The sequence below is a fragment of the Patiria miniata genome, unplaced genomic scaffold (assembly GCF_015706575.1).
Source record: "Patiria miniata isolate m_02_andy unplaced genomic scaffold, ASM1570657v1 HiC_scaffold_2, whole genome shotgun sequence".
Classification (NCBI taxonomy): Eukaryota; Metazoa; Echinodermata; class Asteroidea; order Valvatida; family Asterinidae; genus Patiria; species Patiria miniata.
This window is the reverse complement of record NW_024037058.1, coordinates 7,176,265-7,197,694: the sequence shown is the minus strand read 5'-3', so window position 1 is coordinate 7,197,694 and position 21,430 is coordinate 7,176,265. Positions and strand designations below refer to the sequence as shown.

Sequence of the window (21,430 nt, the reverse complement as noted above, 5' to 3'; positions counted from 1 at the left end):
AAAACCCCGCTTTTTGAAATACTGCTCCAATTGACCAAAGTCAGCTTGTCTTGTTCCCTGACCTGAAAATTCCCTGACGTCAGTATAAATTGTTCGGTTTCTTTTGAAGTAGGGTCAGGGATCCAGACTACAAGAACAGAATTTTTTTTCCTTAGTTTTTCCAGCATCTATGAACACAGACCTTTAAACAGGTCAGTGTTACAGGAAGGATAGTTTCTATAAAATACAACCCCAATCCATCCATTTCTTAAAATTACAGCAAAAGCAAATAACTAGTTTTGTATTGTACCTTTAGTAAATACTGCATGTACCTACCATAGGATCATGCCAATTTTTGATTGAACTAGCTTTTCATCAAAATTTTCATAAATTATATTCATTAAAAATAATAAGGATTTTCATAACATTCCTTTTTTTTGTTCAGCTTTTTTACACCTAAGATCAGTAATTTTGATTATATACTTGTGAAAAATATACATTAAGATATGTACAGATAAATCTTTTTCACTAAAATATATTTGAATGTTTGAAGAAGTTTGTGGGTATCTTTAAAGTTGTATTCCCGTGCAATTTCAAGTTTCATCCCCAAAATAGATTCCTTTTTTGCATTGCTATTTCCTAGCAATATACAAAAGTTTTTCACTTTGAACAGGCGCGGTTCTAGAGCCAATATTTCAATAGTCCATGTTTAGTTATTGAATTTTTACAAATTTCAAATTATTGGCTGGTTCCCGCCCCACAATCAGTATCTATAATGTACAGACTGGGAGCCAGTCTGCTCACGAAGTGGATCTGTTTGTGCCCAAAACTCTTTTTAAAAGGGTTACATACATCCAAGAAAAAAGGTTTATTTTTGGTTGGAATAAAAATAAAAGTTGAAAATTTAAGAGAAACAAAATTGGATTTGTTCAAGGGCACAGAGAGTGCAACTTTAAACTTGGTTTTGATCTTTCATTCATTTATGGTAATTATAAAGAATTTGCAATTATATTGTACATTGTGAGATAGCATATTATTCAAACAAATATCATGTAGTCATGATCACATTTGCAACCTTTGTACAATTAAATCTTAGTGAATAAAATAAATCCTATAGATTTATCACAATTATAAAACATGCATCTATTTTTAAATAATTTGTAATATACGCAAAGCAAATTGAGTTGTGGCGAAGCAAAAACAAAAAACTTGGTATCATAGTGGCTCTGAAACCAATGTAATTTACAAATTTTACAAGTTTTATTTTTATTCAACCCCCCGGCAATTTCGTTTAAATGTACACGCCCCCTTCGTCCTTTAAAGAACCGCAGTCCGACAATACGAACGTGTGTTTCGTGTCACACGACTCAAACGCAATCACGGTGCGTTTAATCTACACGTTGAGCAGAATCTCTCTCGTCAATGATACTGGTACCTTGTATCCACTCGGTGTTGTGCGGGTAATGAACCTAAATGCAGTCGGCAGGTACCAGACTCAAGCATTATAATTTTTTGCCCAAGTAGGCCGTCGAACGTCGGGAAAAATCTTCCAAAAACATCTGGATTTTTTGCCCGAATGCTGGCGTGTTAATTCAGTGCAAGGCCAATGTTTGGAAGTTTGTTCTGTGTCGGAGCTCTGAGGATTGTCAGGACGTAGTGACATTAACATGTGAGGATATTTTCCCCGATATTTTTGCAGGTCTGTTTGGGTTGAATCTCTAGCTTTCTCAGTTTTCTCAATTTCTGATGAATTTAACATGTTTAAAGGGAAAATACAACATTTGCAAACATCAAAAAATAAAACCACCAAATCATTTTGAAATACCTTGCCGGACTGTTAGTGAATGACAGTGTAAAGCATCCTGTAAAATCATGGCACCTGGTTTACTGTCATTTTCAAGAAAAGTGGTACTTTTGTATCAATTTCTGGTCGGCCGACCAGCGTTGGAAAAAACTGGCTTTTTTTTCAAACACTGGCCCCAATTGACCATCGCACTTGTTTGCAATCGATTACACAGCTATGAACGGGTACAAGCCAGCTAGACTGGTTCCCTGACCTTACAATTCCCCAATGTATGTAAACTGCTATGTTTCTTCTTATATGGAGTCAGGGAACCAGACTACAGGAAAATGATTGTTTTTCTTGGTTTTATAGCATTTTCGAACCCAAAACCTCAAAAAAGTCAGTGTAACTATATTTGCTATATATTTCCAACCCCCCCAATTCCATCCATTTCGGAAAATTACAGCAAAAACAAATGATGTATATTCCCTTTAATGTGTTTTTTAGCATGTAACTTGCAATGCAGTGTGATTGACAGGGTTTATGACTGTATTTTTCTGTTAAAAAGGTAACAATGTGTGTTGTAACTAAAGTACATTATGTGTTGTTCCATGAATTCTTACATGGTAAACATGGTAAAGATTGTGGTATCCAGACAGCCAGATACTTCTGAAATCAGAAGGCTGCTCCATCTGTTAGTGTTACTGTTCGCCTTCTGAGAGGCTTCATTTTGGGGGGTCAGCACTCTATGTATTTTGGACATGCACCGTGATAGGCGAAATTATTTCGTCTGTAATTTCAATTTCTGCACACAAATCCACCCAAAAGTTTGCCCACATGATCCATAACTGAAATGAGTTTTGGTGCAATTGACATTTGTATCATGGGACATTTTATTGGTGGAAAATCTGAGATTTTACTCGCCAGCCTCGCGTCTCCGATCCAACGACTACACGGTTTTGTTCAAGGAGGGGGCGGAGACGAGCCACGTACATCGACACGCTGCGATAGGATGTTGGTCTCAGTGACACGGGGGAGCTGAGGACCCTAATGCTGGATAGGGAAGAGTGGAGGGTGACGACCAAGTCTCAAGTTGGTGTAGGCATGGCTGCACCCTCGCATCGCATTGTGTTTACGTACGTTGCGCGTGCGCCGATCTTCGCGTGACCTTAGCAGGTCAACTCTACATTCGGCTCGACCATTTGGGATGGAGGGGAGATTGTATTTGTTGCATCGCGCAACAGTGCATTAACGTCATTTTTTTGCGCCATGAATAGGCTGCACGGTATCGTTACAAGGATGAAAAGATCCGTCAGTAAACAGTCCACCAAAAATGACCTAATGTAGTATCCAGACATGCCAGACGTACATGTAGTAGAAGACGTCGGTGGTTGTGTACAAAGTCTATGGAGAACTGAGTGTATTTTCAAAGTATTTTCTAACAAAATTGGAAATGTTTCCGAGTCCCAGATTCACATCTTTTTGATGCAGCTATCAATTGTTTCTTCTGGGGGTGTAACATTTGAAAGGCGCATGGTATTGTCTTTGTGTCGGTTGTTGTTTGTGTAGAAAGTATAAAATAAGCAGTGTTCGTATGGCATGACTGGAACTTTTTTTGGGTTTATACATTTAATGATACATTGGTACAACTTAGATTCTAATCTATTCTAAACCTAGCAATCGTGTAGTGTAGGGCCCCGTTCCTTATAACAGAACACAATTCACTTTTAATTTTATTTGACTTATCAAACTTCATGTAATTGGCAACATTAAAAACAAACAGGTATGTCATAGTCTATATAGAGGGCAAGGTTTTGACTTTTGGAGGGAAATTCAGGGGTGAAAAATGACGATGACAACGACAAAGCGTAACACGAAAATAAAGATGACAATCGCACGGCTGAATCGCACGGCACCAACTGTAAACCGCATACGAAAAGAGCAATTTCTACCCCAAGAAACTGTTCAAAATTACAAAAAAAGGTGTCATTAGAACTGTGAGAAGTCTGCTTTAGGTTGAAAAAGTTAAAAGGTAATTTTTGAATGATAAAAACACCCTTGACTCTAATTTGATCAAAACTAAAGAGGGACCATACACAACACGATCGCCCTAAACTTAAATAAAGGTCAATAAAATCTTACCAGCGTCCATACGTGGACTTCTGTCAGCGACCTTTTTTTTTACCAAGTTAAACACAAGCTGGGCATAAACATTCATCTGCAATCAGCCTTTCTGTGTCCTTGTTTGTTGTAATGCATTACATTTAATTAAAGAAACCTTCATGTAAGTAAACACAAAAGCGAATGCAGTATCTGAAGAAATGATAGACAAGCCAAATGAAATTATTTTCCTACCTGCATGTACATGTACTTACCTGGATAATTTTTAGGGCCTTACTCTATAAAACACAATTTTGTTTTCGGCCTTGGCAAAACTGGACACTATGAATTTGTTGAGGTAAAACCCCTCAGTGTTTCAATGTTGCTGCCTGTTTGAATACACGTCAACTTCATGTTTTTCATGACTTGTGATTTATAATAAAACGTGGATTAATTTGTAACACAACATTTGTATCAAGTTTTGCCATTTAACCCTTACATCCCAAATCCTCCAAAATCCTCTTTGCAAAATGGAGGATTGAGGCTATATATGGCAAACAAAATGTGTGACTGCTTTTGGAGGATGCACTGTTTCAAGGTATTGGGTCGGACCTTGTGTTGTTTATGCTCAGCCGTGCATAAATTGAGGCCTAGATTGTACTTGAAATCCTCCGCACTGCTCCAGGATGTCACTGACTCTGCCTCAACAAATTGACAGTGATTGCTGGAGGATTTTTGTAGGATTGAGGCTGTATGTTTTTTACATGGAGGCAGTTGGAGGAGTTTGCAGGATTAAGATTGCATTCAGTGGCAAAAATGCCTCTAGAGAGTTAGGGTTCATGAAAAATGTATATAAGTAACATGTACATTGGAAAAATTTAACTCCGTTGTGTATCGACACACATTGGGGTCAAATTTTTCCAACAATGATCAGTGTCCATTAACATGTACTTTTATTAATCAGCTTTTGAAGTGCGCAACCGCACTTTTTTAATTTTCAATTTTACAAGGTTTCAAACCGGACTTGGCTGTGAAAAGGAAAACACCCAAGAGCATTTACCGGAAATCCGCAAATCCCTAATCCGATTAATCCTGCTTAGAGAGATTAAAGAATTTTAAAAACCCGACGGATTAACAGCGGAAGTCACTCTGCAAAATGAGAACGCTAAATTCCATAACACCATCTGTTTGTTGTTCCTTCGTCCCGTAGCGCAGCGTTTTATTAATAATGCACGGCCTAGACCTGCATCTGCATCTACACTTGTACACGTGTGCGCATGTACTTTATAAGCAGCGTATTGATCTTCTCGCCGTGTTTGTGCGGGGAAAGCGAGTCAGAGTAGACACACTCGGATGAATGAAATAATTTCCTCTGCGGGCATTTTATTATCCTCTGCCTCACGTGGCACGGAAATGCTGGTGGACACGGTGGTACTGTACAGTGAAGATATAGCGAGTATGTTTGGCATGGATGTAGGGGCTATGCATTAGGGCAATACAATTTGTTTTTTTCTCCTAACACATATTCAATTTGTATGTTTGTTTTAAAGTAAAGATTAGTTTTTTCCCCCCAATTTTTGATGTTTGCATCCCTCTGAAAAAGGGCTTTCATTTTGCGCATAAATTAACCCGGGCCCTTCGAGATCAGAATTTATATTGTCGGGCTGCAAACAAATTTAAATTTTGTAAGAAATGTTTAAATATTCGTCAGTGGATTTTTTTGGTTCATAATTGAGTAACATACGGTATTGCTTTGAAAATAGCAATTGAACAAACAAATCTATTTTTCAGAATGAAACTCAAAATAGCATGGGGAAATGTAGACATGAATTTATCAGTGACTTGCTCAAACGAAATGAGGATGTGAAGAATTTGCTCTATTTCTAATATATTTCGATTTAACACTAATGATGTGCAGATTTTATGTGGGTGAATAGGTTGATTATTTCCATTGATTTCCACTGTGAAAGACTTTGTGGAAAACCTCAGTACTTAGTAGTAGCTTTGGCAAATTGTGTTGTGTTGGGTCATGTTGAGTTATGAAATTTCATACTGTAATGTTTTACATTTACGATATCTTGTATACATGTACAGGTACTGTTCACCGTTTCTATATTTCAGTATGTTGTACATGTACATATGTATGTATACGTATATATCCCATAGCCTATAATTAGCGTGGGGGAATAGAAAATAGTCTTATTCCTTCATGATTGTACATGCCATATGGCAATTAACTTAACATGTACAGTGTACCAGTATATTAGAATATTCTACATGTATAGAAAATATGTGTACAACCTGACGAAACTTCAAAATTGCATTTTTAGTTAACAAAAAATAGTGAGTGGGACGTAGCTGTGTTGTACAATGTAATAGACCTATGTATATCATGCTTCCACCATTTTATTCATGTTCCCTGTATCCAGTAAAGGTACAGAATGATCAAGTTTGTGTGCAAAAAGGAACCAGACTATTTTTCCCTCCAGCCTCGCTTTGGTTACATTGATCGGAATGGGAAAAAAATCAAATGGCTGCAACATGATAAATTGGCCCGGACCACTCAACCACTCATCAACCATGAACATGATGAAACAACAAGATTGGCTACGACACTAGTGTGTTTGCTCCCTGCATACATTGGGCATGATATTTATGGCTTTTGCAGATATTTGCTGGTAATTTTATTCCAAGCTTATTACATGTATGCGTGCATACAGTAAGTGCTGGTTGTGTGGTAGACATTGCAGACATATACTGGTATACATTGCATGCATTTTGTATGAGAATTAAGATTTAAAAACAGCAGTTGGGAGCCTGTCTGAGTCCAGTGATAAAGTGTACGAGTACAACTCTTTATCAGATGTTACATTCCAACTTTGGTTTGAATAATCAACACAGTTACATGTATACTGTACATCTTTATCACAATTTTGCCAGAAGGAATCATTTTACATGGAGTTTAGTGTCGTTAAACCCAGTAAGCTTTTCAACAGTAATTTTTTCGCTCACTTTTTGGATAGCTGCAAATGGTCCACTCTACATACATTCCAATATAAATGAAAACTATTATTTGTATTTTCAGATTTCCATCCGGACAACTGAACTGAGGCCCAGGTTCAACCGACTCCAGGTGTTATTTTGGTAAAATCTCCCTACTTGTCTTTCCACACATTTGAACGTTAATGCCAGTGAGCAGTGCGTCTGGTATCATGGGAGAATTTGTCGGCGGGAACACAGTGGATCGGTGGACATGCCCAAACGACAGGCAACTGGCTCTCCGGGCCAAGTAAGTAAATTCTGCAAAAAAATTACAATTTAAGTAACCCTCCCTCTCTGCATGCTGGCAAATTGTACTACACCATCACAGCACTCAAAATCAATCAAGGCAGGGATTTGTTTTGGCATTTTTGTGTGTGTATGTATCATATGGAGCTGTCTCCATGTAGTAAAGTGTAATTAAGTAATTGATGGTTTTCTGTTTTTCCCCCTCCTTTTTACCACCCAAAATTATGGTACGGGCTGTCGAAATAGGGTACATGTACATGTACGTAGGGTAACCAAAAGCAGAATTAATATTTTTTTTGGCCTTATACATGGAGTTTAATTTATTGTCCAGTATGAGTTCAGTATTGAAGGAATTGATACAAGGTATGTAATATGTGTACAGTGTAATACAATGTAATACAGTGTAATGCCATGTATACAATGTAATACAATGTACAATGCTAATGGGTGAATTGTTTTCCCCTTTTGTGTAGGCTGGGTTCTGGTTGGTCCTTCCACACCTCAGCCGGCAGCAAATACAAGAAGAGCGATGCCCTAAGCAGGGAGGAACAAGAGACGATCCTGAATGTGATTGAGAGAGCAGACAAACTAGAGACGGCAGAGCAGGAGAGGATAGGGTAAGACAGTTTCATCCTTTGAGAAAAAAGAAAAGAAAACACTCTCAACCCCCCCCCCCCAAAAAAAACACCATTAAACAAAAAAATTAAAAGAACACAATTTTAAAAAATACCAACAAGAATCAAAAATTTGAATAAAAAAGTATTTCCATACATTTTATTCACCCTAACCCCCAGGATTTGTGCTAGTCTGAACCATCCTCATCCTGCAAAATCCTCCAATCACCAGCATGTAAAAATTGGATTCAGCATCAGTCCTCCAAAATCATTTGTTTCATTTCTTGAATTTGTTAATTTGAGGGGTGACCATTGCCTAACATCCGTCAAAATCCTCCAACAATCACTGTTAATGGGTTGATGTATAGTGTCGATGACATTCAGAAGCAGTATGGATAATATCTAGCATAATACAGGGCCGCATGACTGAAAATAATAAGGCTAGGTACAGCCTACAAACTCAACACATTGCATCCTTCAAAATCAACCTCAGCCTTAATGTTAATTCTCCAAAATCCCATTAAACTGCCTGGAGGATAAAGGTGGAGTTGTATTTGCTGTTTTCAGTAGATTCTTTTTTTTTAAATCACTATTTTTCTAGCAATACAAAAGTCATTATTTTGAATGAGACTGACAAAAACATTGACTCACATTTAGCTATTGAATTATTACTTTATTATGCAAATTTTGAACAACTTGGGGCCTGGCAATAATTGCGTTCTTGCGGGAATAGGCTGGTTCTTGCCCCGCAATCAGTATGGATAATGTGCGGACCGCAATCACCAAAAAGTCATTTTTAATTGCAATTCTGTATAGCCTCTGATGTTACACTTCCCCCCGGAATGACTCGCCGGTTATTTACACAACGATTCTTCGTCACGGGCGAAGTGACGAACTAAAAGGCTTAGGGGTTGCTCAGCCGACACAATTAGGTTTAATGTGAAAACAGATTATTATTTGACCGCGGCTGGGAGCGTGCGGTGCATGCGGGCGATGCACGCGTGGAGACATTAAGCTTCCAGACATGCCAGACAGTCGGTCGGGATAATGACTTAATGGAGCCCGTTATAATGGCCTTAATGGGAGAGGGTTTATGCAAAGTGCACTGTGAATGACTTGGAACATTAGAGGATCATTTGATATGATCATACATTCATCAATACCTAAGACAATCAACATACCCATTGGTAGGGAGGCTGTCAGTAGCCAGTTTCAAACGGTTGATAACGGCTGGCTGTTCTTAACTCTTTCAGTGCCCGCGAAATTCGAAAAGTTTAACCCCTAAAGTGCCCAACTTCGAGCGTTTTTGTTAATTGTTCAAAATTCTGTAAAAAAAAAGTAAATAAGTTTTACTCACTAAATTTGTTGTTGTTGCTCTCTGGTATATCCTTGATATATTGGAAAGTCAAAAGTAGTCACAAACATAGTGATACAACCTGAAACACTGGCCTGAACACAGGGAAATTCCGCACTTTTTGCAGAAAATACGAGATTTAGTGCTGCGCCCTCTCGCAAGAACTTTAATGAAAAAATAAATACAGGTCGTACATACATGCATGAAAATGGTACCATTAGAAAGAGCGAGAGCGCCCCCTTTTGATAACATATTTACTCTACCTCGTACATGTACGAGGTTAGGCAATTTTAAGTACGAACATTTAAGAACATTACCTCGTACATGTATGAGGTTGGCGCTTTTGTACTAACAAATATACCTCGTACATGTACGAGTTTGGCACTGAAAGAGTTAAAAGCTTTTCCAGTGTCACATGAAATTCGGACTCCCATGAAACCTGGTTCCAATAAAATCCTATGAAATCCGGTACGACTTTTCGCGAGAGGGCCATACCATAGCGTGTGTGTGCATCGTGTCAACTCTTGCACCCATTCAAGGATTTGCCCAATTACAAACCAACTACATGTACGTGTACACACTGGTACGGGCATTTTTAAAAATGTGCTTTGACGCATTGGTGGAAATGACCTTCTTTTATTGTTTTCTTCACAACAAAAGCGTGCTAGAATGAATAATATCACAGGGAGTTTAGTGCCATAAGTATCTTTATTAAAGTGAAGTACATGTAAGAATTTAAACAATAATTTGGTAGGTTATTTTTTTAAAAAGCTGCAAATATCTATTCTTCCTATCCCTAACAGTCCTGAATCCTCCAATTTCAATATAATTTTGCACACCCCCTAGGGAGTTAGGGTTTTAAACAAGTACTCCCACGTTCAGTTTTTTGAGATATCACTTTACAAATGTACAGTGGAACATGTTGCATTTGAAGTATGCTAAAAATGGCGCAATCTGACTGACAAACACGTCCCAAATGCCATGTTTGTCCTAGTCGCAAGAAAAACACCTCTGCTGAAAAACACATGGCGCGTCAGTTGGTGGTCGCCTAGCAACGGCCTGCGTCCGTTACCATGGACAGATAGTCTGACAGAGGTTATTGGACATTGATTTTGTTCCTGGATGTGAAACAAAAACAACATTTCCCCAATTCTGTCTTGGGATAAAAACTGTTGCTGCGTGTTGATTAAAAAAAAAACCCACACACACACACACAGATTTTGCCGAGATGAACAGTTTCACATTGACAGCATATTGTAGATAATTGCATACATACATGTACAGGTACCATAACTTAGGGTGTGATCCCTGGCTACATGGCAAATTATACAAATCATGAATGTTATGAGTGGTATGGTAAGAACAACCACACCTGAATTGGTCAGAGCCACCAGTAGTGTGACAATGGAACTTCTATTTGGGCATTTCCACACTAACGGGGTACAATTGACTGCAAATTGGGGATTTGAGAGGGGGACACTGGAGGTACAGCAAAGCAAGATATTTTGTTCAGTTGTTTCCTGTACATTCCTGAGGCCTTAATGATCATGTGTACAAACAATACAGAAGACTATTCATATTTAACTATTCTATATTGTGTACAAACAATCTAGAAAACCTTCTCTGTACCGGGTACTTGAGAAATTACAGGGGTCATCGTAAAAATTACGTACGTAACAAAAGACAGAATGTTTGCTACAAATTGACACGACACTAATTATCATGTGCATGAATTCACCCAAATGTCATCTCATTCATATTTATAACCCATTGAGGAGTGCTAACACTTTGTAACAGCAACAATAAACACAATTGTGTCTTTCTTTAAGACACTTGCATGTATAGGTAACGTACGTAACGTGGACATGGAAATGGCACGGAAATGCAACTTTTACACGTGGCAACAAAATGACTTCTTTACAAACGTCGTCAAATGTTAAAATGCAATTCACATCCAGCAACAATTTTGAAATGCAAATTTCGTGACTTTAGTGTTTGATGGAGAAAAACTGCCCAACACGTGTACATATATACACACATGTAATGGGGCTTTTACTTTTCGTATTGGGTCATTCCGTGTCAAATCAACACGCTTTTGGACCCGACCCCCACAGATTGAAACGATATTTGGTGTGTTGATTGGCCTATATGAGAAACCCCCAGAACTGAATTTTTTTGTAAATTGACTCGTTAGTTTTTGAGATACGGGTCAACGAACTTTTGACTAATTAGCATGACCTCCGAACTTTAAATACTTGTATCTCAAAAACTATAGCGCCTACAAAGCCAAGTTGTACATCATATTAAAGCTCTTTGAATGGCCTCCATTTCATAAAATAAAACCAAAATCGTAGCATGAAGTGCAGAGAAAATGCGTAACAAAATGACCTTTGACCTCGAATTACGAAAAACAATATGCTTCAAATTTTGTAATTATTTTTCAAATGTTAGTTTATGATGTCAGCAACAATCTTAAAAAAAAATTGGGATGGGCGCTCTTAAAGTTTTTAGGTTATGATTTTTTGAAGAAAGCCTGTCCATGAAAAAGTATGCATAATATTAAATGTACATGTATGTACATGTACATGTACATGTATACTTGTACTGTGTACATGTACATGTGCACATTTTACCTGTGCATCATGTTTGCCCTTTACAACCATATAGTCTCAACTCATATATATTAAGGGCAGAACAAAATTACTTATAAAAAATATGTTATACCGGTCTACGTTACTTTCATTTTTCGCTCAACCAAAGTCTGTGTTGCAGTGTTCATCTCCTCGGCGGAGATCTTGTATACGCGTCCTGTTTCAGTGAACGGTTCCACTGCTGTTAATACATCCTTGCCATGAATTACAAGTGTGTCTGGTCGATAGGGGAACTTGAAAGATGGAGATGGCCCATGGGGATGAAGGAAACTCAGTTCCACTTCTTGGGATGCTGGAAGGATCTCCTGAACACATGCTAGCCACCAGTAACAGTCATACATCACTGTAACATACCCCTTGATATCTGCAAAATCAATACATGCAGTTTGTCCATGGACTTGGAGACAAACTGGTTCCTCCCTTGAGTCTGAGGAGGAGGAAAAATCATGCACCTTAATTTTGTCTTTAGACATCGGACAAAAACAGTGCAGCTTTTGTGTTCCTGGAATGGTACGTGCAATTTGGAATCTTTGCCTGAGAATATCCGCTTCATTCTTGTATTGCTCTGTTGTTGCAAAAGCGAAGTCAATACTAACGGAGAAGTAGCAAATTCATACAGCTGCCATGGGGTCATAATCTGCTGATCCAAAGGTCGCTGGAGACTAGCTCTTGCTGCAAGGCGTTTAACAGTTTAACACTTGAAACCAAAATTCATACAGTGGATGATTTTTTGGATTCCTTCATGGCTACTCTCCGCAAGTTACTACATCATGACTTTATTGCCAAACAGCAGAGTCACTTTCTCCAGCACACTAAAGACAACATGGAACCAAGCGAAATCTTGGTCATTGCAGATTTTGCAGAAAATTACAGTTTTGTAGTTCAGGATGCTGCCCAGTCATTCCACTGGAACAATCTACAGGCTACAATTCACCCCTTGGTGTGCTACTTCCAACAAGAAGGCAAACTTGATGAGCACCTAAGCTTTGTCGTCATCTCAGACTGTAATACCCATGATACTGTGGCAGTACATCTGTTCCAGAAATTGCTCCTTCAATTTCTCACTAATAAGATTGGAAGTTTCAAGAAGATATTGTACTTCTCAGATGGTTGTGCTGCTCAGTACAAGAACCTCAAGAATTTCATCAACTTGTGCCATCACGAAGAGGATTTTTGTGTACCAGCTGATTGGCATTTTTTTTGCAATCTCCCACGGGAAAGGCCCATCTGATGGAATTGGAGGAACTGTTAAAGGGAATATACATCATTTGCTTTTGCTGTAATTTTCAGAAATGGTTGGAATTAGGGGGTTGGAAATATAAAGCAAATATAGTTACACTGACTTTTTGGAGGTTTTGGGTTCGAAAATGCTATAAAAACCAAGAAAAACGATCATTTTCCTGTAGTCTGGTTCCCTGACTCCATATAAGAAGAAACAGAGCAGTTTACATACATTGGGGAATTGTAAGGTTAGGGAACCAGTCTAGCTGGCTCGTACCCGTTCATAGGTTTGTAATCGATTGTAAACAAGTGCGATGGTCAATTGGGGCCAGTATTTGAAAAAAAAGCCAGTTGTTTCCAACGCTGATCGGCCGATCAGCGTTGGAAATTGATACAAAAATAACACTTTTCTTGAAAATGACAGTATACCAGGTGCCATAATTTTACAGGATGCTTTAGACTGTCATTTACCAACATCCTATTAAGGTATTTCGCAAAAACTTGGTAGTTTTATTTTTCGATGTTTGCAAATGTTGTATATTCCCTTTAAACGCCTTGCAGCAAGAGCTAGTCTCCAGCGACCTTTGGATCAGCAGATTATGACCCCATGGCAGCTGTATGAATTTGCTACTTCTCAGTCAGTATTGACTTCGCTTTTGCAACAACAGAGAAATACAAGAATGAAGCGGATATTCTCAGGCAAAGATTCCAAATTGCACGTACCATTCCAGGAACACAAAAGCTGCACTGTTTTTGTCCGATGTCTAAAGACAAAATTAAGGTGCATGATTTTTCCTCCTCCTCAGACTCAAGGGAGGAACCAGTTTGTCTCCAAGTCCATGGACAAACTGCATGTATTGATTTTGCAGATATCAAGGGGTATGTTACAGTGATGTATGACTGTTACTGGTGGCTAGCATGTGTTCAGGAGATCCTTCCAGCATCCCAAGAAGTGGAACTGAGTTTCCTTCATCCCCATGGGCCATCTCCATCTTTCAAGTTCCCCTATCGACCAGACACACTTGTAATTCATGGCAAGGATGTATTAACAGCAGTGGAACCGTTCACTGAAACAGGACGCGTATACAAGATCTCCGCCGAGGAGATGAACACTGCAACACAGACTTTGGTTGAGCGAAAAATGAAAGTAACATAGACCGGTATAACATATTTTTTATAAGTAATTTTGTTCTGCCCTTAATATATATGAGTTGAGACTATATGGTTGTAAAGGGCAAACATGATGCACAGGTAAAATGTGCACATGTACATGTACACAGTACAAGTATACATGTACATGTACATGTACATGTACATACATGTACATTTAATATTATGCATACTTTTTCATGGACAGGCTGTCTTCAAAAAATCATAACCTAAAAACTTTAAGAGCGCCCATCCCAATTTTTTTTTAAGATTGTTGCTGACATCATAAACTAACATTTGAAAAATAATTACAAAATTTGAAGCATATTGTTTTTCGTAATTCGAGGTCAAAGGTCATTTTGTTACGCATTTTCTCTGCACTTCATGCTACGATTTTGGTTTTATTTTATGAAATGGAGGCCATTCAAAGAGCTTTAATATGATGTACAACTTGACTTTGTAGGCGCTATAGTTTTTGAGATACAAGTATTTAAAGTTCGGAGGTCATGCTAATTAGTCAAAAGTTCGTTGACCCGTATCTCAAAAACTAACGAGTCAATTTACAAAAAAATTCAGTTCTGGGGGTTTCTCATATAGGCCAATCAACACACCAAATATCGTTTCAATCTGTGAGGGTCGGGTCCAAAAGCGTGTTGATTTGACACGGAATGACCCTATTATGTTTAAAAAATATTTTTTAGAATGATCATAAATAAGCCAGATTTTAACATGACAAACAGAAATAACTGACTTGAACAGTGAGGCCTAACTTATTTACATAAATGTTATGTAGTTCACTTACAGTAAAATTTGTTAAAAATCTGCAGTAAAATTTGTTAAAAATCTGCCATGAGAGTCAGTCATGTCAGTGCGTTGGTGTCTTGGCCTTTCAGCATATTGTGCAAATTTACACTGGTTCTTTCTGCTCATAGTGTTGTATTCCTGATCGCCCACCCGTTTTGCAATAACAGATTATCTCTGATGTGAGACGGTTCATGTATTAATGTAACACAAGCTTGGGCCTTACGTCAAAAATTTTCTTCGCCTCCAAAATCATGAAAATTAAAATATATCATTAGGCCAAGAAAAAAAAGCTGTGTTTCCTATTGAAAAAATAGTGGATTTTTCCCCCCTAAATTGTGTACAATTTTTTTTTGCATGCATTCTTAATCAGTGTTCTAGCCAGGGTGAAATTATAGCGTAGGGGTAATTTTGGGTCGGCGACTAATGCGAGCGCGGAGCGCGAAGCCCTTACGGCGTGGGGTCCGGGGCCCGCTGAAGGGCCCCGAAAAATTTTGGACTCTAGATGCTCTGTGGTGCAATCTGAGGCGATTCCCTGCCACTTTCCCCTGATTTTTTTTAGCAGAAGTGTTTAAAATTATAAGAAATTTTGTTTTATTTGTTTCAATGATTAATACTCTTGCTCCTGTAAAGTTTCTTCTGTTTTCAAATTTTAGATTACGTTTACAATATATAAGTTGTTCCAAGATCGATGCTTTCTGATGTTTAACCATTTTTAGTATAGTTCCTCAATGTTTTATTAAAAATTGGGATTTACTTTGTCAATATTATTATTAAGTGTGAGAACAAATCGCATGAACATTTCATATTTCAAGAAGCCTTGTGTTGTGTAGCGCTGCCGTAGTAGCAGTAGTTCCGATTTTAAATTTGTAAAAAAAAACATCCGATCGGCAGGGAGAGAAATTGTAAAACCATGGAGGTCTCAGACATAAAAAGTCGTCGGCGATGGCAATTTTAATATACTACAACACAATGTGAAGAAGAAATCTCATTTTTGTTATGTTAAAAATATAATTGTAGATAATGACGATGAGAAATAATAACCGGGAATTGCTTCCTATCCCGGCCGCGGCCGGCCCCGGCCGGCCCGGCGTGCGGGCGCGGCGCGGGCCAACCCACACCGGCTACGCCGGCGAACTACGCGACCAAATTTCCCTCAGCATTTGAGAAAGCTACGCATTCGTGGAGCGCTAAAAAACTTGTTTTGTTGCAATACTTGCTGATTGGTTTTGTCCTAAGAACAAACAGATCCGTTTTTACTACCAAACTTATTGAACTGTTAATATCAGCAACGAGTAGTGTAGTCAAAAATCCAAATTTTCGACAGCGACATTCTTCGAGAAGAATTCTTCAAATGCGGCCATCTTGGGGGGACGGATCCATTGATATCGTAGGGGTGCTTAACCTTTCTTTGGACATCGTTTCTCGAATAAATCCTTTATGAAAATTATGTTCCGACGTTGAAGGACTTATTTTAAAACAGTTATTTGTTTCGGACTTGATAAAAAGTATTATTTATAATTTTGAAACAGTTAAAATGCTTGTAAATATTGACCTTAGAAAAGCACACCCGATAGCGCAAAATGGTGTGGTCCACCTACGTCTTTACGGAGCGCTGTACTTGCACAGCACAAAACAGCACGTGCTTATTGCTATCATAGCGAATGCGTGTGGCGCAGCATCACGGTAGGGGTATCGTACGGGGTACGTACGGCGGGATCGTTGTTTATTTTTCGCTGTGTCGTACGGCCAGTGCGCAATGCTCAAAGTCGCTGCGCTTGTATACGAACAAACTGCAGATATTTTTTTTCGCAACCAAAATTTATAGCGTAGCGGTAGCGTAGCGGCGCGATTTAAGCGTAGCGCTTATTTCCGAAAGCGTAGCGGGTGCTAGCGCTATTTGATGCCTGGCTAGAACACTGTTCTTAATATCAGTTATATGTGACATATATGTGAATTAACTGTGTTTACTGCATTGCTGTATAGGCTTTGCTGTACAGTTGCTGACCAACTTACAAAATCTTAAAAAAATTAATATATTTTTAATGAATTGTGTAGGGACTGGTTTTACGAAATTTTCAAATTTGATTGCAAGAAAGAAAATCCATGTTTTCATTTTTCATTGCAATGCAATAAACTTGCTGTCTATGAAATTTAGGCAGTAAATTTTGGTGACGCTGAAGAGTTTTTTTAGATTTTCCATAGTACTTTCCATATTTGTTTCAATAGAAAGAGAGCAGATGTTCCTTTTTCAGTATTAAATGTCATTACATGTATAGAAAAATTGAAGAAAAACTTTTTTTTCATGCATCAAAAATACATGTACCGGTATAATATATAAATTAAATTGCAAATGAGTGCTTCATAAATGAACCGTCAGGAAAACATGTTGAAAATTTGTAAGACTTAATAACACAAATGTTGCAAACACAGATCATAAGCAGTTTCATGTTTTCTTTAAAAAAAAAAAGTACAACCTTAAGTGAAAATTTGTGTAATATTAACTACATGTACATATACATACAAAGTACCGGGATGCGATCATGTACATGTACATGTACATGTACAAATGTACGTACATGTACCCTACATCTAGTGTGCATGTACTACATGTAAATTATGCGAGAAGCACTCTGAATACCTTTAATTTAATAAACAGACAAAGCCAGCTCGGATGTTTGGAGTGCTGTTTTGTTTGCAGTAGTGTCAATGAAGCAATTTAATTGTTCTATCGCTCATTTAGTGCTTTTGTAGACTGGCGACACTGCCTAGTACAAATCAATAATGTAATTAAATTTATGCACTCGCTGTACCAGATTCATCCGCTGCACACGTGTGTACACATGATGTTTTCACGTTCTGTGTACATTAGGTGTTTCCCCCTGCAAACACATTCATGTATTTTGTCTCTTTGCTTCAGCTTAGGGTTGTGCTGAATATACAGAAAATAGAATATCCAATTGCCAACCGAATATCCATAAAGCATTTTTTTAAATGGTAATATACACTAGATTTGCTTTTGCTGTAATTATTAGAAATGGATGGATTTGGGGGGGGGGGTAGTATTTTATAGCAAATGTTGTTACACTGACCTGTTTAAAAAGTTTTGTGTTCATAGATGTTCATAGAAAAAAAATGATGTTCTTGTAGTCTGGTTTCCTGACGCTATTTCAGACAAGTTGGAGCAACTTATAGATGTCGGGGAATTGTCAGGGAACCAGACTAGCTGGCTTGCACCTGTTCATGGTTGTGTAACCGATTGCCAACCAAATAAGAAGTAACTAAATTTGATAAATTGGAGGCAGCATTTGAAAAAAAATGTAAAAAAAATTGGACGACGGTCAGCTGACCGTCGTTGGAAATTGATACAAAAATCACACTTTTCTTGAAAATGACAGCACAACAGGTGCCATGATTTCACAGGATGCTCAAGACTATTATTCACTTACAGTCCAGTAAGGTATTTCATAATAATTAGGTAGTTTCGTTTGATGATGTTTGCAGTTGTTGTATATTCCTTAGTACTGATTTGAAAAATATCTTTTGGAGCTATTTCAGGTATTTGATGAAATATATAGACTAACCATATTTCCCCTGCTGTTTTGGTTAAATATCTCTCTAGGCGGCTCGTGGACAAACTGGACAACATGAAGAAGAACGCGCTTGGCAACGGATCAGGGAAGTGTGTCCTGTGTGGGGACGAGTTTGGTCTGCTAGGTGCTTCGCCGCTATCCTGCCATGATTGTTATAAGGTACAAAGAGATCCTAAGCAATTTTGTGGACCTACGTAGAAGAAGAAAATACCGTGTCCCGCCCACGGGGCTCTCAAAACAAGCGCCCTCTCTTGTTGGCGCACCGAGCCCATAGCTTGACTAGCCCAGTGCTGCTCGCGACTGGTTCTGGCCTACATTTTGTGTTTTGTTTGGAAAGAAAATGTGCCAAGCATTCTTTGCTGATAAGCAGATCCGTGTGGTTTATTTGCAGGAATATTGTCCAGTAATTTTTGTGCTTTGGTCCCAGGTTTTGAGCTTATTAATATTTGATTCAATGACTCATTAGATGCTTTGACAATCCCTTTTACGGGCATGTTTTAGATTCATCATCATCATCATCATCATTTCCATTTCATGTCATTTTTCCCACGCTGTGAGGTGAGACATTGTCTTTTGTTAATGGCCCTGTTCCACATAGTCTGATATCTGACATCTACATTGGCGAGGTTTGACAGGCTGAGGTCTTCTGCCAGTGTCTCATCCCAGGTCTTCCGTGGCCTGCCTCGTGGTCTCGGACCAACTATTTCAAAGTTCCATGATTTCTTCAGCCAATGGCTTTCCTCCCTTCTTGCTACATGATTGCTTCCTTTTATTCCTATCTTGTCCTATAATTTACCTACGTGTCATGTTTATTATCAAATTTATGGCATTCAGAAATTAAAGTTGCAAAGATACATGTACATTTTGTGCATATCACCATTTTAAGTTTTTGCTTTTTTTCTGTCATTTTTAGAAATTTAATATCGTAAGCTTAATAAAGGCGTATAAGATCATTTCCTATTGTGCCTTTTCGTGCCTTTTCGTGCCTTTTGCTTATTCCAAATAATAACACCACTCAAAATCCAAATAAGAATTTTCAAAACCTCCTGTATTTGAGATAAGTGTGAAAACCCGTGCACTACCTTTTGATCACGAAACATGATTTTGTCAATTTAGCACTCAGTCAAAATCAATCAATTGACTGACCATTGGAAGTCACCTACATGTACCTTTGTTGATTTCTTCTAAATGACAACAAGCCGTACGAAATAATTTCATGGAGTGTTTAGTACCAGTACGATCTTTAATCCAAGTAAGCTTTTTAATAATAATTTGGTAGGTTACTGTACTTTTGGGATGAATGCAAATGATTTATATGCCTTTAATTTGTAACTACTAAAGATGTATTTTCAATGTATGTTTGTTCAATTGGTAAATTGCTAATTGTGGATAAGTGTTCATGAATTTAATTCTAGCTTCACAGACATGCTGTAAAAATTGAAAAATGTTATTGATGAGTTAAAATAAAAATATGTTTCTACCATACAGGCTGTGTGCACAAAGTGCGGAGTAGACACAACCAACAGTTTCAAGCACCCGATTCTGTTATGCAAAATATGCAGCGAAACGAGAGAGGTAAGACGTCAAGTCCAGATGAAAAGATTAGGAGTGGCCTAAAGTACATGGTTGGGATATTTCAATATGTGAGGCGTTTTGGGAAAATGAGACAGATTTGGGCGCAGGCGTAGGCCTAATGGAGGAAAATTCAAACTACACAAAACTGAGTGGGGATAATTTGTTTTCAATTTTCAGATTTATTCATATTTGTAATCTTTGATATTTCTACTACTACACATATGTTGTTTTTTTTTGTTTTTTTTTAAATATTTTTATTTCCATTAATTACAATATTGCAAATAATTATGACAATGTTAGTTATTACAATGTTTAGAAAGTATACATAAAACAATCATAAATGATATACACAACATTGGTTTTGATGTACTACATGTATATAATGTATGTTAGAACCATAGGTTATAATATATCTACACATAATATATCTACATAATATCTACACATATCTACACATATAATATATCTACACATATGTTAAAGATATAGTATAAAAGATGTGGAATAAAAGTGTTTTTAAGGAGAAATAATTGTCCTTTTTTACGAATACAAAGCTCAAAACTTTAAAGACCTTTTCCTCAGTATTTTCCTTTTTTGACATGTCGATAAATGCCAATTTTAAAACAGTCATACCTTGTCAATGGAATGTCTGATTGGAGTACAACAAACAGTATTGTAAGGAGAATTTGATTCTCTTTCCTAATACCTGCAAACCCTCATTTGACCTCTGCTCAGTTCTGTCTCATTTTGCCAGAATGCCTTACATATTCTTTCCCTGGTAACACACAAAAAAAGAAAAACAAAATGCTTCTTTGCAATTGATTTGTCGCATGAATCTTTTTCACGGCATAAGTTGGCCATTGTTTTTTTTTTTTTTTTAAAGTACATGTAACTTTTGATGATGGCTGTCTAATTTTTTTTTTTTTTTTTTTTTTTTTCAAACGCAGTTGTGGAAGAGGTCAGGAGCCTGGTTTTTTAAGAGCCTTCCAAAGTACGTCATTCCAGAGAAGAAGATGGACCAGTCTCGATTCCTCGGCAGGAGAATCGAGACCAGAAAGTCTGGAAGAAAGTCTACAGTCGGTAGAGTCAACAATACGTGGAACAAAGGTGAGAATATAAATTAGTCTTTGTTCAAGACAGAAATTGTTTTTTGTGCACCTAATGCAGCTGCAGCCGATTTAGGGAATGGCATAACGCCACTTACGGACGGAACATTTTTTTACGTTGCGCCACATTTCAGTCATGATGCATTTCAATAGCCTCCATAGCGACAATAAATAATTGACAGGATTCAGAACCAAAACACAGCTAGTTTTTTTTTA

At 37.8% G+C, this 21,430-nt stretch overlaps 1 protein-coding gene across 6 annotated transcripts in view; it reads left to right on the top strand.

The window, feature by feature from the left end:
- Positions 1 to 629: 629 nt before the first annotated feature.
- The window catches only part of LOC119726214 (double C2-like domain-containing protein beta), a 58,903-nt gene continuing 38,102 nt past the window's right edge, over positions 630 to 21,430 (top strand). For 4 of the 6 annotated variants that reach the window (XM_038197822.1, XM_038197820.1, XM_038197821.1 and 1 more), the window contains exons 1-6: positions 630 to 1,678; positions 6,948 to 7,151; positions 7,624 to 7,767; positions 18,563 to 18,692; positions 20,022 to 20,108; positions 21,056 to 21,215. In XM_038197822.1, coding sequence (XP_038053750.1) covers positions 7,048 to 7,151; positions 7,624 to 7,767; positions 18,563 to 18,692; positions 20,022 to 20,108; positions 21,056 to 21,215 — 625 coding nt within the window. In that variant the 5' untranslated portion in view covers positions 630 to 1,678; positions 6,948 to 7,047. Of the gene's footprint in view, positions 1,679 to 4,736; positions 6,703 to 6,947; positions 7,152 to 7,623; positions 7,768 to 18,562; positions 18,693 to 20,021; positions 20,109 to 21,055; positions 21,216 to 21,430 lie in introns of those variants that run through there. The other 2 variants (XM_038197818.1, XM_038197819.1) reach the window with 2 other exon arrangements.